This window comes from Canis lupus, chromosome 25 (assembly GCF_048164855.1).
Source record: "Canis lupus baileyi chromosome 25, mCanLup2.hap1, whole genome shotgun sequence".
Lineage (NCBI taxonomy): Eukaryota > Metazoa > Chordata > Mammalia > Carnivora > Canidae > Canis > Canis lupus.
Window position 1 is genome coordinate 17,450,920 of NC_132862.1, and position 17,915 is coordinate 17,468,834.

The following is a 17,915-nucleotide window of genomic DNA, read 5'->3' on the forward strand; positions in this document are numbered from 1 at the left end:
AACCTCTCTGCACTACTGGGTGTCAGATTGTTTCGAAGGCTAAAGACTAGAATCATCTGAAGGTTCACCCACTCACAGGTGATATTTCCTGGGCTGGAAACATTGCTGGGGAATCCTCAATCTCTGTGCCATCTCTTTGTGTGATCTCTAGCATGGCAACTTCACATTGGTCAAATTTTTTATATGTTGGAGTGTATGTGACCAGAGACATGGAAGTTGTATTGCATTTTTAAGCCTACCCTGAAAAGTCACTCATTTGTCACTTCTCACCTCCGTTATATTTTACTTGACTGGGTGAGGGGTAGGCAGACTGGCCCTCTGGGCAAATCCAACTGGCTTCCTATTTATAAATAAAGTCATAACCATTCCTTATGTGTGGTCTGTGGCTGCTTTTGCACTACACTACAATGTTAGTGCTGAGTAGTTGTGACAAAGTTTATAAGGGCTGCAGAGCCTAAAATATTTATTATCTGGCTTTTTACAGAACAGGCTTTCAGTTCCTGGGTGTAGGCATACTCAGTGAGCCACCCATGACCTTGATGGGAGAATGGCAAGGTTCTAGAACAGCATTGTAGAACTATCTGGCTTTTTACAGAACAGGTTTTCAGTTCCTGGGTGTAGGCACTCTCAGTGAGCCACCCATGACCTTGATGGGAGAATGACAAGGTTCTAGAACAGCATTGTAGAACTAGAATTACTGTTGGAGTCGTTTTTAGAAAGTACAGTCTGCCACAGGGAATGAACTACATGGAAACTTAAAGGAAGATCGTTCCAGCCAGAGGGAACAACAAATTTTGGCAAGTGCCTGCAAGGTGTTTTCACAGAACAACAGTATGGCTAGTGTTGCTGGAACAGAGTAGGTGAGTAGTAGGAGATGAAGGCAGAGAAGTTGCCAGGGCCAAGTTCGTGTGGAGCCTTATAAGGGCCTTATATTGTAAAGAGTTCAGGTTTAGTGAGGTAAGAGGCCATTGCAGGTTTCGAGAAGAGGAACAAGATCTAGCTTATATTTTCTAAGGATCACTGTGGCTACTCTGTAGGGACTACAGTATGGGGATAAGGACAAAGGCAGGAAGACTGTTGAGCAGAATATTAAATAGTCTTCTAGCTAAGAAAGGAAGATGGCTTAATTAGAGTAGTAAGAGTAAAGATGGAGGAATTTGTTTCTGAATATAGTTTTGAAGGTGGAACCGATGGTCTTTGTTGATGGATTGGATAATGGAGTGAGAGAGAAAGAAGTCAAGATGACTCCAAAGCCCTGAGGCATTCTTGCTACCTCCTTGGACCCCCTCTGAAAAACACTGCGTTTCAGTACAGGAAGATTGACATGCTAGGTGGCACAAACAGTTCCATACCCCTCCTGCTAAAACCCTGCAGAGGCTTCCCATTGTCCTCTTCAGATTTCTAACATGACTCACCAAACACCTTCACAACGTAGTTTCTGATTATTTCTCTTGGGTTCTTTTTAACTTCCCCCTATCTCGCTTTCTGTTCCCCACCCAGAAAAAAACACATGTCACTTCCTCAAACCCGCATATTCTGTCTTCTGGGCTTTTGCACACGTGTCCTCTCTGCCTTCTCTCAATCTCACTAACAGCTATGCTCATCTTTAGGCTCCCACTTAGACTTCCTGTTTTTGTTTTTGTTTTTGTTTTGCTAGCTCCTTCTTTTCTAATTTAGGTCCTCCTGCTATGTTTTTTCCATGGCAATCTGTATTTACTCCATCACAGTACTTCCCATACTTTACCATTTATTTTTTAGTCATTTGTCATCCTTACTGGACTGGAAGTTCCATAGGAGCAGGAGCATGTCTTATGTCTTTTTCACCTGAATCACCCCCACAGGGCCTGGCTCATAAAGACACTTAATAACTGTTTGTTGATAATTTGAATGAAGGACACGTAACTTTTAAGGTGAATTGCATTTTCTTAAGTAACATGGGGAGAACTTCCAAATTTCACATCAGATCAATTGTTAAGTCTGAAAAAAGAAAAATATAATAGCTATGGTAAAATTATTTATATGCAGAAAGCATATTGTAATACAAAAACAAATACATAAGAATGATCATTATGTTAAGGTAGTTAAATTACAAAGTTTTTTTCAAATTTTTTGTAATTTTTATTTTGTTTAAAATGTTTTAAAGAATGAATTCTAATTGCATTTTAAGAATTTTAAATTAGGCATCTTTAACTTTCAGGTCGTTTTGTTCCCAAATTTGACTCAATCCTGGGTAGTTACCAAGACCTAAAGCATAATACTTACTGGAATGGATCTAAAATGTCATTGTTTCTACTCTTCTGCTTCAGTAAATAAAAAAAAATTTCCATTTTTAAAGTTTCTGTTTCTAAGATCAAGTATCATATTGCTCAAAATAGTAACAAAGTGATACTATTGTTTTTTTTTTTTCAATTTATCAAATGAGCCTTCACCTACTTCTCTAGTCCTCTGAAACATTACCATCATCACTTCAGAAATGGTGATTAATACTTAAATATTAAATGTTTGTAAAGTACCTTTGAATATTTTGCCTTCAAGTCATTGATTAGCAAATGTAGATAAAGAAAGTGAGACTTGGAGAAGTCACATGCAGTGTTGAAGGTCACAGGCTTGGATAAGAAGTTTACTGGGAGCAAGTCAAAGATCTCATTCTTAGTCAAACCTCCTGCACATAATATACAGTAAAGATGTTTTTCCATCTCTATATATTTATATATATGTATGTATGTATGTATGTGTATATATATGTATGTATATATAGATTTCTTTTAAAAATAATTTTATCAATGTGTAAATGAACTTACAGTGTATTTCTAAGGCTACTGCTAATAATATTAAATATGGATAAAACTTGTGTCCTTTTGAGTCTTGTTAGGTTATAAACAACAAACATTTTCTCTAGTTTGAAGTTATTTGTGTACAGCATTCTCATACTTTTCCCCCTTTCCTCCACAGTTGTGCATGCCTAAAGGGCTGTCTTTCAGAACTCAGACTGACAATAAAGACCCTCAGTTTCACTCATTTATAATTACCCGGGAAGATGGCTCTCGTACCTATGGTTTTGTTCTCACTTTTTATGAAGAAGTTACAAGTAAGCAGATCTGCACAGCAATGCAGACGCTCTACCAGATGCACAATGCGGAGCATTATAGCAGCGTGTATGCTTCATCCTCCTGCAGCATGGACTCTCTGGCAAGCAGTATTGATGAGGGAGATACAACTTCCCTTTTGAAACTCCAGCGATACAACTCCTATGACATCAGCAGAGACACCCTATATGTTTCAAAAAGTATATGTTTGATCACACCACTGCCATTCATGCAGGCCTGCAAGAAATTCCTTATCCAGCTTTACAGGGCGGTTACCTCACAGCAGCCACCGCCCTTGCCGCTGGAGAGCTACATCCATAACATTCTCTATGAGGTACCCCTCCCACCTCCAGGGAGATCACTGAAATTTTATGGTGTTTATGAACCTGTCATCTGCCAGAGACCTGGGCCCAATGAACTCCCCCTCTCCGATTATCCTCTTCGAGAGGCCTTCGAGCTTCTGGGGTTGGAGAACCTGGTGCAGGTGTTTACCTGTGTTCTTTTAGAGATGCAGATCCTTCTCTACTCACAAGGTAAGTCTTCCTTGGATTTTAAATCTTCCCCCAAAAAGTACTTATAAATCCAAACTGCTGCACCTCCATGGGGTATTTATTAGAACCAAATGATTAATGGTCAGAAGCCTTCTGTTTTGTGTAAAAGGAGCACCTATTTTAGGTGGGACCAGAGGCTAAGATTTTACATCTCTTTGAGGCATCAGTGGCTGTGGAGGAAAACAGGAAAGCCTACAGAAGCATTAATCTGATTGACTTGAATATATTTATTTTTTAATAGAAATAGGCCCTTTTTTCTAGATAGTACATAATCATCATAAAAGAAATACATTTCTTTTCATATTGAAAGTGAGAATGATGTTAGTACCAAGAACATGTAGCCAGCCATCTCATTTTTTGCAGATCAGTAAAGGTTCACATCAAAACTCTGTTGACATTGGACAGGGATAAATGAGATTGTTGACTCTGAAGTTTCCTAAGGCATTCATCTTTGGAACTTTGCCTATGGGAGATCTCACTAGCTGTGACTCTCCTGGGTTAAAGGTTCTACTGGAGTTGTATGGAGTGCTTTTGTTTTATTTTGCCTTTATTCCCAAAAGGAAGTTACCTTTGTGATGTTTTCCATTCAAAGTTCTCTCAGCATATACTTAAGAAACCTAACAAAATTTGAGTTTTATATTATGAGTGCATTTATGATGACTAATGTTGAGTCTAAACTAGAGTACTTGTTCCAATCTAAACATGATTTTGCAGAGGAAATAAAGATGCTCTGTCTTAATGAATAGTGAGTTGAAGGAAAATACAAAATGGTTGCTACACATCGATGTGTCCTTTGAAAAATGTGGCACAAATATTTGGGTTAGCTTTTTGCTAACTTGTATTTAGGCTAGCAGGATTGTAGTGCAATCTCCTGACTGCTGCCGTCAAGCTTATTTTACCACTTTCCTTTTTTTTTCTTTTCTATTTTAAATTATAAGTGAAGCTGAGCCAAGTAGGCTATATTTGTACTTCCCCATCTTGTGTGTATGTTGACACTATTTGTGTGTTGACAGCCCTTCACGAGGTTGTGTTTTCTTCAGTTTATCCTACATAATGTTCTTTGATAATGTGTTCTGATGTCTCAATTTTTGTTGTCAGGAAGTTCTCTAATGACCAATCTAAATTTTTTCCTTTCCTCTTGCTCTCACTTTCTTAGGGCTGATCATTACCTGTAGATCACGTGTTTGTATCTAAAACACGTAACTTTAAGTAATTTTCTCTTCCAATTTCTTCCCTTCTTGCTTTTTTCCCTGAAGCCAGGGTAGGGGTTAGAGAGTTGCTGGGGAAGAGCAGGGGCTCGGAACTGGATAATTTAGATCCTGGATTGAGAAGAGATCTTGAAGGTCGTTTGGTTCAGCTTTAGTTCTGACTTGGTTCAGCTTTGGGCCAGAAAGAATATTGGTTTTTGAAGTCATAACAATACTAGGTTCGGATCTCTGCTCTGTCACATACTAACTGTAACCACAGACAAGTTACATAATCTTCATGTCAATTAATTCATCTTTATGAAGATAACAGGGTTTTTCCCCTTCTCTCTCACTGATTTATTGTGAAGGCTAAATAAGAAAACCTGTACATGATACTTGGCACTAAATGATAGCTGATATTACTGTAATTATTATTGATTTATCAGTCCAACATAATCCCCTATAAATTATGTATATTTTAAGTTGCATGGGTCCAACATATTATTGCATTTAAAGTATAGCTTTGTTAAATTAAATAGTCAAGGCATTTGTTTCAGGGTTGAGGACCTAATAAATGTTCTCTTATATTGAATGTTAGGACTTTTTTTTTTTAGCCCAAAACAAAACAAAAAAAAACCTTTCATTATCACACTTTCTCTTTTAAAAGGCACTGTATGTCTCACCGTGTGTGGTCTGTCCTGAGCTGTCATCTTTCCACTGTTTGATTAGCTTATCCCAGCTGGTTCATGGAAGCTGTTGAAAAGTTATAATTGATTAATATCTGCCAATTTAATTCAGTTTCAGATGAAGAAACATGAGTGTTTATGAGCATAAATGAGATTTATTTTTTTTTTGTAAGGTTTTGTGGTAATTTGGTTTTATGAATCCTGAGATTATAGGACCCACATGCTCTCCTCACTCTCTCTGTGTCTCTCTCTTTCCCTCTACACACACACACACACACACACACACACACACTTTTAAGTGTCCTACAAAAGAAAGTCTCATTTTTTTTTAAGATTTTATTTATTTATTCACGATAGATATATATATAGAGAGAGAGAGAGAGAAGCAGAGACACAGGCAGAGAGAGAAGCAGGCTCCATATGCCAGGAGCCAGACGCAGGACTTGATCCCGGGACTCCAGGATCGTGCCCTGGGCCAAAGGCAGGCGCCAAACCACTGAGCCACCCAGGGATCCCCAGAAAGTCTCATATGTTAATTTTATAACCACTCACTGAAATCACTCTATGTTAGGAATTATACTATAAAAATGCCTTGTACTTTTTGGGGTTTCTTCTCTGTTCAACAATGAGTTACTGCTCTTATCCATGTTTTATCAAAAGAAAGTTGAGGCTCAGGGAAGCTAAGTAACCTTCCTGAGATCACACAGCTATTAGGTAATGTTGTAGAGGCTAAGAATGGGACTTGGATCTGTCTTTCTCCAGAGTACTTAACCACCATATTAACTGTATCAGGCACTACACTTAACCTTTCCTTATCTGTCTTAATATTTATTTTTAAATTATTAGCTCACTCTGCTAATCTGTTTTAAAGATATCATGCTAAATAACTGTAGAGTATAAAATGAAAGCTCTGCATAAATGCACATTTTAATATTGACAATGTCTCTCCCATTAGAGAAAGAGATTCAATTTAAATGAATGCAATAAAAGTGATTATGTTGATTTGTACTCTGGTGCCCTCCTTCATTCTTCCTGTGTTAAGGGGGTCTTAATAACATCTAATACTTCTTGTTTTATTCACTAATAAAGCTATGCCATAAAATTTAAAAACATTGCAAAGGCTAAACAATAACCATGAAAACCCAAAATGAATCAAAGTAGATGGATTTTAATGATGAAACTGTCCTTCTAGACGGATTTGAAATTCTGGTCCACAGCCCATTTAAACAGATTCAATCTGCCATTTACAGAGTGTGTATATTACACTCTAAAGTGTGTATTAACACTTTATGATGGTAACTAGCTAGAAGTTTTAAGTAGAGAATGCACCCAAGAGATAGAGGCTCTTTTCCAGGACCTCAAATCAGAAAAGGTAACTGGGAAGACTGGAATATGATCCTCTTTTCAGAGGAATAATGGAGGGAGGAATAAAAGGAGAGCTTAAACACTAGTGTCTGGTTTTCATGTCCATAATTAAAGTCTCAGGAACACTTTGGGGCCTTGCTTACCTTCTTTGACTCTTTACAATGGAGATAAGCAGTTACCCACAGCTCACACTGGACTGCCATCCCAGCCTGTGATTCCTTCACAATGCCCCCTCCCCACCTTTCTTCTCTTTCCTCTTGTAAATTGTGCATGAAGTAACCCAGTCAGAAAGTAGAAGCTACTTAAAGTTCTCTTGAAAAAGTTGGAAGCCTTCTAATCACAAACTGCTAGTTGTGCTCAGCTGAACACCATAGCTGATTTGGTTATAGGATTTTTAAGGTTTTATTTACTTATTCATGAGAGAGAGAGAGGCAGAGACACAGGCAGAGGGAAAAGCAGGCCCCATGCAGGGAGCCTATTCTGTTTTAGGTAAGTTCTTGTATTTCAGTTTATTCTGCCAATCTTTCTGTCGCTGTACTAAATTTTTACTATAGCTTTAAAGTAAGTCTTGGTATCTGGTAGGGAGCTTCCCTCACTACTTTTATTTTTTTTCCCCAAGAAATAGACTATTCAATATGCATTTTTCACATGTGTCTATAGGTACATTGCAATATAAAATAATGGCATCATTTTAACACGTAAAGCTGAAAGAGCTTTCAAAATCATTAATCCTTTGAAGCCATACCATCATTAGCACTTTGTAACAAAGATAATGCTATGTTACAGACAATACTACACCTTTTTTATTAGAATTGCATTGAATCTGATTTGAGGACAATTGTCATATTTAAAATTTTGAGTTTCCCCTTCCACAAAAATGCTATAGCTCTCCACTTCTAAGGGTCTTGTTTAATGTCTCTCAGTGAAGTTTTTACAATAGTAAACAATTGCAAATAATGACAATTGTGTTTCTTCTATTCCAGTATTTCTCACCTTTATTTCTTTTTCTTGCCTTACTACATTAGCTCTCCGGTATAATATAGAATAGAATTGATAGTAGCAGGCATCTTTGTCTTTTTATTACACATTTATTTATTTAAAAAAATACACATTTATTTATTTATTTATTTATGAGAGAATGAGTGGGGGTGGGGGCAGAGGAAGAGGGAGAAAGAATCTCTATCTGGCTTCACACACCCAGTGTGGAACACAAGGTGGTGGGACTCCATCTCACAACCCTGATATCATGACTTGAGCTGAAACCAAGAGTTGGATGCTTAACCAACTGAACCACCCAGGCACTACTAAAAAAAAAGAACACTTACTGTTTCACTTTATTATAAAGTATAATATTTGCTGTAGTGTTTTTTTGGTGACTGCCTTGTAACAGGTTAAAGAAGTTCCCTTTATTCCTAGTTCAAGTTTTTAAAAATCATGAATTCATGTAGTATTTTATTGAATGCTCCTTCTACATCAAATAAGATGATCATATTTTTCTCCTTTTAATCACTTAATAAGGTGAAAAATCCATCCCTCTACTCCTGAGATACACCTTACTTGGTTATGATGATGTATCATTACTTTTTAAATATGGTTTGATTTAGTTGGTTCATATTTTTATTAGAATTTTTGCATCTGTGTCTTCGCTCCTAGTGTTCATTTCATGTACTATCTTGTCTGGTTTTTTTGTATTAAGGCTATTCTAGCTTTATAGATTGAGTTGGAAAGTGTTCTATTTTTTTCTGGAAGATAGAGAAGACTTTATTTAAGGTTGTAATTATTTGTTCCATGACTGAGAGAACTTGTCTACAATCTGTTTGTTGTTGTTGGGAAGATGTAAGTTACCAGATCATTCTAATAGTTTACTTAGTTTTTTTTTAATTTCTCCTTCTCCTCCTGCCCCCTCCTTCTGCCTTTCTCCTCCTCCTCCTTCATCATCACCATCATCATCATCAACTATGAACAAACACCAAATATGTTTTATAATACCACAGGCTACCCGCTGGTATTTGACCATGGATCCCATATAGCAAAAGAATCCTGATAGTTAAAAGATGCTGGCAGATTACTAGTTCTTACTAGTCCCATTCAGTCATTAACAGTTCAATCCATCATCTTTATTGTATGAAATGTCTCACAGGCTGAGGTTGCTCAGGTTTGCAGACTTCCATTCGTTCTTGTCAGGTCAGGTTCCAGAAGCAGTAGTGGTCTAAACAATACGCGTTTCACCCTTTCAAGGCATGTGGTATAATTGAACTAATGAATTACAATAGTAGATAATTGTAGATAGAGATAATATTATCTCTTGCTCTATGCCTCTTTTGAGGTGTTAATGTATATTGGATTTCCTTTACTACATAATTCATTTATTCTTTCCTTTACCCTCAGCTGCTATTCCTCCTTTTTATTTAAACCCAGATGCTTCTACCTTTGGAATAGCATGCCTTAGGTTCCAGCTTAGGTTCAGCTACATACAAGTAGATTTCCGGCTTCTACAACTGGAAGCTCTTTGTACATTTCCAGAGTCAGTCCTGTAGGAAAAGAGGCTCCTGGTTGTTTATCTCCTCCTTGCATTCTCTTTGTAACAAGATCCTGTATAAATAGTTTCCATTTTATTTTGGAATTCATCAAACATTGCCTTCTCCATTAGAGTGTTTTTCCAGCATTACCTAAGACATCATTAGTATTTCAGGTTTCAAGATTATGTCTTTCCTTTTTTTTCTTTTTTAAAGATGTTATTTATTTATTCATGAGAGAGAGAGGCAGAGACACAGGCAGAAGGAGAAGCAGGCTCCATGCAGGGAGCTGGATGCGGGACTCGATCCCCAGCCTCCAGGATCACCCCCTGGGCTAAAGGCAGGCACTAAACCGCTCAGCCACCCGGGCTGCCCTATTTTATGTCTTTCATGCACAGGAACAGTTTAAATTAATGTTCAGTAGCAAGCTGGTAATTGACTCTCATGGAAATTCTCTAGTCCAGCATCCCAATACTCAATACTGGGACATGCTCACAGATTTTTGCCATACCCCAGTCTGTGCTTTGCACATAGGGCTGTGGTGCAGACTTTGTCCATACCAGGATTCCTGTTGCTTTACTCTGTAGGCTCAGACAGTTTTATTCCCATGTAGCTTGTCCAGTTAATATTGCTTGAAGGGCAATTTATAGGCTTTCTCTTTTACTTTTGGGGAAAGTGTTCTGCAGTCATACATAGTATCTGTTGCCATAAAACATTCAGGTAAGCCTGTTTGTTATTTTTCATTTAAAATTTTAGTTAGGTAACATACAGTGCAGTATTAGTTTCTGGAGTAGAATTCAGTGATTCATTGCTTACATACAACATCCAGTGCTCATCACAAATGCCCTCTTTAATCCCCATCACCCATTCAGCCCATCCCCTACCTTACTCCCTCAGTGTGTTCTCTGTTGTTAAGAGTCTCATAGGGTTTGTTTCCGTCTTTGTTTTTCCCCTCCTTCCCATATGTTTATCTGTTTTCTTTCTTAAGTTCCGCTTATGAGTGAGATTATACGGTATTTGTCTTTCTCTGACTTAGTTCAGTTAGCATAATACACTCTAGCTCCATGTTGTTGCAGATGGCAAATTTCAGTGTTTTTGATGGCTGACTAATATTCCATTTTATATATATTCCATCTTCTTTAAAATGGACATTTGGGGTCTCTCCATAGTTTGGCTGTTGTTGATAATGATGCTCTAAAGATCGTGGTGTATGTATGTACCACTTCAAATCTGTATTTTTTTTATCCTTTGGGTAAATACCTCGTAGTGCAATTGCTGGGTTGTAGGGTAGTTTTATTTTTAACTTTTTGAAGCACCTCCACACTTCTCCAGGGTGGCTGCACCAGTTTGTAGTCCCACCAACAGTGCAGGAGGGTTCCCATTTCTCCACATCCTCACCAACACCTGTTGTTTTTTTTTTGTTGTTAATTTGAGCCATTCTGACAGGTGCGAGGTGGTATCTCCTCGTGGTTTTGATTTGTATTTCGCTGATGATGAGTGAAGTCGAACATCTTTTCATGTTTCTGTGAGCCATCTGGAGGTCGTCTTTGGAAAAGTGTCTATTCATGTCTTCTGCCCATTTCTTAACTGGGTTTTGTTTTGGTGTGGATTGTTTTTTGTTTTTGTTTTTGCTTTTGTTTTGTTTTGTTTTTGGTGGTTGAGTTCTTTATAGATTTTGGATACTAACTTTTTATAAGATATGTCATTTGCAAATATCTTCTCTCATTCCATAGACTATCTGTTTCCTTTGCTGGGCAGAAGCTTTTTATCTTGATAAAATCCCAGTAGTTCATTTTTGCTTATTTCCCTTGCTTCCAGTGACATACATGTCTGGTGAAGTTGCTATGGCCGAGGTCAGAGAGGTTGCTGCCTGTGTTCTTCTCTAGGATTTTTGATGGATTCCTGTCTTTCATGTAGGTGTTTCATTCATTTTGAATTTATTTTTGTGTATGGTACAAAAAAAAGTGGTCCAGTTTCAGTCTTCTGCATGTTGTTGTCCGGTTTTCCCAACACCATTTGTTGAAGAGACTTTTTTTCCTTTGGATATTCTTTCCTACTGTATCGAAGATTCGTTGGCCAAATAGTTGTGGGCTCACCTCTGGGTTTTCTGTTCTGTTCCATTGATCTGTGCGTCTGTTTTTGTGCCAGTACCATACTGCCTTGATGACTCCAGCTTTGTAACAGAGCTTAAAATCTGGAATCATGATGCCTCCAGTTTTCTTTTTCTAAATTGCTTTGGCAGGGATCCCTGGATGGCTCAGCAGTTTAGCGCCTGCCAGGGCGTGGTCCTGGAGTCCTGGGATCAAGTCCCACATTGGGCTCGCTGCATGGAGACTGCTTCTCTCTCTGTCTGTAGTCTCTGCCTCTCTCTCTCTCTCTCTCTCTCTCTGTCGCTTATGAATAAATAAATAAAATATTTTTTAAAAAATTGCTTTGGCTATTTGGGGTCTTTTGTGGTTCCATAAAAATTTTAGGATTATTTGTTCTAGCTCTGTGAAAAATGTCGTTGGTGTTTGATAGTGATTGCATTGAATATGTAGTTTGAGGTAAAGCATATTTAAACACTGTAATTTTTACCCAAACTTCAACCTTAATGCTTTCAACCTTCAAACTTTTTTTTATTCTATCTAATTTGTAGCCCACATTAAGACTTCACTAAAAGGTTTCAATACTACAGTACCTGAGACTTCTATGTAAAGGAGTCTCAGAAACTTCTCTTCACCCACTGACCATTTTCCCCACTCTTATGCCTTACTTATAGATTTTGGGTCTCCACAAGGGCGTGAGCCAGACCCTGGGCCTTTTGTCAATATTTATGTTTTTTTAAAAAGATTTGTTTGTTTATTTTAGCAATAAAGAATGAGAGCAAGAATGTGCAAGCGAGTGTGGGGCGGGGCAGAGGAAGAATGAGAGAGAACCCATAAGCAGACTCCCCAGCTGAGTGCAGGGAGGTCCTGGTGCCAGGACCCTTGAGATCATGACCTGAGCCACAACCAAGAGTCAACCACTCAAGTTCCTAAGCCACTCAAGCGCCTCTGTTAATATTTATCTTGATTATTCTGCCCGACTGTTGCCCTAGAGGATTCCAGGTCTGATTTCTCCTTATAATCTTTGCCTTTCCCACATTTTAAATTTCTCGAAACTGGGGTAAATAGACCCAACTTGTTTGGCATCTTTTAATGTAGGAATACCAAGAAGGGGTTCCTTTGGTCTATCTAGTCTTAGAGAGTGCTGTTATTAAGACCTTGTTTCAGCCTCATCAGTGTCTTTTATCCCATTTTTCAATAACCATCTAAAGAATTCTACCCTGCTGGAATGAGTCCCTTAACACTCCTTTTCCTTTTCCTCTTTGTTTCATTCCTATCAATATTTGCTTTATTCACCCTATCTCTTAATAACTTAAAAAATTTTCCACCCTGCTAGGAAAAGTCCCATGGCTCTCCCCCTCTGCCTTTCCACATATTCTTGTTAATTAATTTAATGTTTTTATTAGCATCTATAAGATCCATGAGGAGCAGCTGAGATAGCGAATTTGATAAGGCTTCTCTGATGGATTTTATGACAGTAAGGCTACAGCAGGTACTTGGGCAAAAGGGGCCCCCTGCATTTACTATGAACTAGGTAATGGGCATATTCAGTGGGTGAATATCCCAGTTACTATAAAGCCAGTCCTACATGGCTTGCATATGAAGCATAGTAACTACTTCATCTGGAATGTTCCACTTGGCATTTATAGAAGGAGTTAGGCAGTCTCCATTCCTCAAGATAAACCGAATTTACAGTGACTTTTGTCCAGTCTACCAGACTGTTCCCTTAGGAATAACTTGCTGCGTGTGTGTGTGGATCGTGAATAGCCACCTGTGATCGTCTCATAGTTAGCTGTGGGTCTTGTATCAACCTACACATGCTTTTCTACTCTACAGTTTTTCAAAACAAAGATACTGCTTATGAATTACTCTCAATCCATTTTAGAAAGGATTCTTGAAGAAGTTGATACTGATCTACAAAATGAGATGGTTCCTTCCCACCAAATTCCACCCCTGCCCCCCAGTTTCAGTAGTTTCTTGTTTGTTTGTTTTTTAAGATTTTATTTATTTATTTATGAGAGAGACAGAGAGAGAGAGAGACAGAGACAGAGACAAAGGCAGAGGAAGAAGCAGGCTCCATGCAGGGAGCCCGATGTGGGACTCGATCCTGGGTCTCCAGAATCACGCCCTGAGCTGAAGGCAGATGCCCAACCCCCAAGCCACCCAGGCATCCCAGTAGTTTCTTGGTTTTGACCTGCCCTACAATATAGCCTTGGGGGCCAGAGGTCTTAGAAGTGCCTTTTGTTGTCCTCACATAATTTTTCTCTTTTGGAATAGCCTTGAAGCCACTTGGCAGAAGCTCAGCTTGGTGTCATGCATGTCAAGAGTGACCCAGCACTCTTAATTTTATTTTTGTTATTATAGATAACAATAATGAAGGGATTATGTAATTCACTTTTTTTTTTTTTAGTGATTTGCATTTCCTCAGGCATCCCATGAATCAGCTCCCAGGAAGTCAAATCCATCTATAAATTCCATTGGTAACTTTTACCTTCAATAACTTACCTCATCTGCTGTTCCATATACCCTTGGCCATGTGGCCACACAGGAATCAACTTCCTCATCCCCCACACTTCCATCCTTTATCTTCCCAAATCACAAGCTTCTGTGAATCTGGACCATTCTAGTCAATCTCACATTTTTCTGATACCAAATGATAGTGTTTCTTGACACTAAACAAGAGCTTTTTTTCTTTTTCTTTTCCTTTTCCTTTCCTTTCTTTTCTTTTCAGGTTTTTTATGTATTCATTTAAGAGAGCGAAAGAGAGAGCACAAGCAGGGGGAGAGGCAGAGGGAGAGGGAGTAGGAGACTCCCTGCTGACCTGGGAGCCCAGTGTGGGGCTCTATCCCAGGACCTTGAGATTATGACCTGAGCCAAAGGCAGACACTTAAACAACTGAGCCACCCAGGCACCTCTAAATATTACTGTCTTTAAATAACTTTTACCTTTGTTAATATTCTCTCTTATATCCTTTCTTCTATTTGATTTCTAGTTTTGTTAATTGTTCTCTTCTTTCTACTATTTCCTTTGGACTTCATTACTTTAAATCTTTTTTTCACATCTCTCCCCAGATTTTGAGTCTTTGAAGTCATTGTAAACAGTTGAGTCTTGTGTTAGCTGTATCCCACAAGTTTTAGTATCTGGCATTTCCATTATTTAATTCAAAAATTTTTTAGTTCTTATTTATTTTGACCATTTGTCTTGCTTTTCTCCGTCTTTTTTGCCTTTTTTTGGGGGGGGGGGAATAATTGGAATGCCTTTTTTTTCTTGTTTCAGTTTTTTCCCATTTTTTAAATGTAGATATTATAAACTCTCCCTTTCTATTTTAAGATTTTATTTATTTACTCATGAGAGACACAGACGTAGGCAAAGGGAGGAGCAAGCTCCCCACAGGGAGCCGAATGGGGGACTTGATCCTGGGGTAGATGCTCAACCACTGAGCCACCCAGGCGTCCCAGCGCTTTCCCTCTCTTAATGGGTTAATTTTGGAATTTTAATATGAACACTTAGTCTTGTGTCAATCAGAATCTTTAAAATAGGGAACCCTGGGTGGCGCAGCGGTTTGGCGCCTGCCTTTGGCCCAGGGCGCGATCCTGGAGACCCGGGATCGAGTCCCACGTCGGGCTCCTGGTGCATGGAGCCTGCTTCTCCCTCTGCCTGTGTCTCTGCCTCTCTCTCTCTCTCTCTCTCTGTGTGTGACTATCATAAATAAATAAAAATTTAAAAAAAAAAAAAAAAAAGAATCTTTAAAATACTAATATTGAGGGGATCCCTGGGTGGCTCAGCAGTTTGGCACCTGCCTTCGGCCTAGGGTGTGATCCTAGCGTCCCGGGATCGAGTCCCACATCGGGCTCCCTGCGTGGAGCCTGCTTCTCCCTCTACCTGTGTCTCTGCCCCTCTCTCTCTTTCTGTCTCCCTCATGAATAAATAAATAAAATCTTTTAAAAAATAATAATAAAATAAAATACTAATACTGTAAAGTGCTTTAATTCTAGCCACCCCTGTCATAGCTTACTTGATACAGTTGTTCAGAATTTTGATAATCCTTCATGTAAGTCATTTTTACTTTATACACTTGATTTTGTTTAAATTTACCCACCATTAAATAACAAAAATTAAACCAAGTAAATTATAAAGATATAATTGGCTTTATTAATCAATTCATGAATTGAGCAGTATTCCATCTAGCAACTACAGGGGTGCTCCAAAGGTCTATAGAAAGGGAAAAGTTTTTAAAGGCAGGACAAGCAGGTCATAAAAAGAAAAAAGGATTATTTTAAGAGAGGTCCCCCCACCTTCCTATGGGGACAAAAGGGTCTTATTAGGTAGATTACCTCACGAGTGCTGACTAGGAAATTCCACACTGACCAGTTATGACTGCATTTCTGGAGGAGGTTGAAACTGTAATTAGATTAGATAGTAAGCCCCAGGTTGGTGACATGGCCTACCTAGTATAAGTAACCCCATTTTAGATCTGTGGTTTTCTTTTTAATACCACAACTGCCATTTCTTAAAATTTTACATTCCATTTTGTATCTTAGGTGGTTCTTCTGGGATCTGTCTCCTTCCTAAAGTGTATCCTTAGACATTCCCCAAATGAGGTGGCATTTTCAATGAGATTTTGTTCATCCGAAACTGTTTTCATTTCTTTTTTTTTTTTTTTTTGTTAAGATTTTGTTTATTCATGAGAGACACAGAGAGAGAGGAGAGAGAGAGAGAGAGGCAGAGACAGAGGGAGAAGCAGGCTCCGTGTTGGGAGCCCGACACAGGACTCGATCCCGGGTGTCCAGGATCACACCCTGGGCTGAAGGCGGTGCTAAACCACTGAGCCACCCAGGGATTCCCTGAAACTGTTTTCTTTTTGCCTGTGTTTTTAAAAGATGATTTTAGGGGATCCCTGGGTGGCTCAGCGGTTTGGCGCCTGCCTTTGGCCCAGGGCGTGATCCTGGAGTCCTGGGGTTGAGTCCCATGTCGGTCTCCTGGCATGGAGCCTGCTTCTCCCTCTGCCTGTGTCTCTGCCTCTCTGTCTCTCTCTGTCTCTCTGTGTCTATCATAAATAAATAAATAAGTAAATAAATAAATAAATAAATCTTTTAAAAAAAAGAAAGATGATTTTATTGGATATTAAACTCTAGGTTAAAAATTGTGGGGGTTTTGGGGTTTTGGTTTTTCTTTTCTTTCCTTTTAGCATTTTGAGAATAAGATTCTACCGTCTGCTGGTTTCTAGAGTAGCTGTTGAGAAGTGTCTGTCAAAGTTACCCTAATTGTCATTCCTTGGCCAGAAATCTGTCTTTTCACTCTGGCTGTGTATGAGATTTTCGGTTGCCTTTCATGACCTTTATTTTGACTGTAATTTATCTCCGTGAGGGTTTATTTGTTCTGCTTGTGGTTTGTTGTGAAATCTAGGGTTAATGTGTTTCAAGTTTTGGGAAGATTTCTATTTTTCCTCCTGAAACTTTCATTAAACCTGTTAATCTGTCTTGCTTCATCTTCCATATCTCTCAACCTCTTTTTGTATCTCTTTGTCTTTTTGTTGCATTTTGGGTGATTTTTTTTCACATCTGTCTCCCAGTTTATTCTCTTCTTACCTGTGTTTAATCTGTAGTTAATCTTTCCTTTGACATTTTGCTTTCAGTGGCCCTAAAACAGTTTACTCCTTAATTCTTTCTTTGATTTCCTTAAACATATTAAACAAATGTATTTTATATTATTTATCAGACAAATTCAGTATCTGATGGGTTAAAGATTGAGGATTTCTTCCTGTGGGAATGATTTGTATTTACTTTCACAAAGCATCTGAGTTCACTGGCAATACAGGACTACTATTTTTTTTTTTAAGTATGCTCCACACCCAGCGTGGAGCTTATTAACAAAGACCTACTTTTTTTGTTTGTTTTTAAGTATTTTAATTTAAATTAAATTAATTAACATACAGTGTATTATTCGTTTCAGAGGTAGAGTTCAGTGATTCATTCAACGGACTTACATAATACCTAGTGCTCATTACATCACCCAGTGACCCCATCCCCTACCCTCGTGCCCTCCAGCAAAATTCTCACCTTTATGTTTTTCTGCCTTACAGATAGCATGAGTTGGCGCCCTAAACATACCTGGAAATGGCCAGTAGATAGAAATTCTCAAGGGACTGTTTTCCCCTCCCTCCCAGAGCTAGGGCCAGGACAGACAACTTTCTTGGCAGTAGGGTATTTCTTTTTATTATTCTTGTTTTGTTTTTCCTTTCTGGATCCCTTTTCCCTGAGATTTCTACCATTTTGGGTCCTAGCTTTTATGCAAGAGGATCTACTCTGTGAATCCCAGCCCTTAGACTTTGTACCTCAACATGCACAGAAATAAAACTGAAGCTCTGGGCCACTTTGGATCAGTAAATGCCTTGAAGAAAGTGAGACACTTCAGCCTTGCCACTCTGAACCCTTGTT

General features: G+C 38.6%; 1 protein-coding gene across 7 annotated transcripts in view; it reads left to right on the forward strand.

Annotated features, from left to right (window-relative positions):
* Nucleotides 1-17,915, forward strand: part of DENND5B (DENN domain containing 5B) — a 199,930-nt gene that overhangs the window by 93,927 nt on the left and 88,088 nt on the right. For all 7 annotated transcript variants that reach the window (XM_072798447.1, XM_072798441.1, XM_072798442.1 and 4 more), the window contains one exon: nucleotides 2,953-3,619. In XM_072798447.1, coding sequence (XP_072654548.1) covers nucleotides 2,953-3,619 — 667 coding nt within the window. The remainder of the gene's footprint in view (nucleotides 1-2,952; nucleotides 3,620-17,915) is intronic.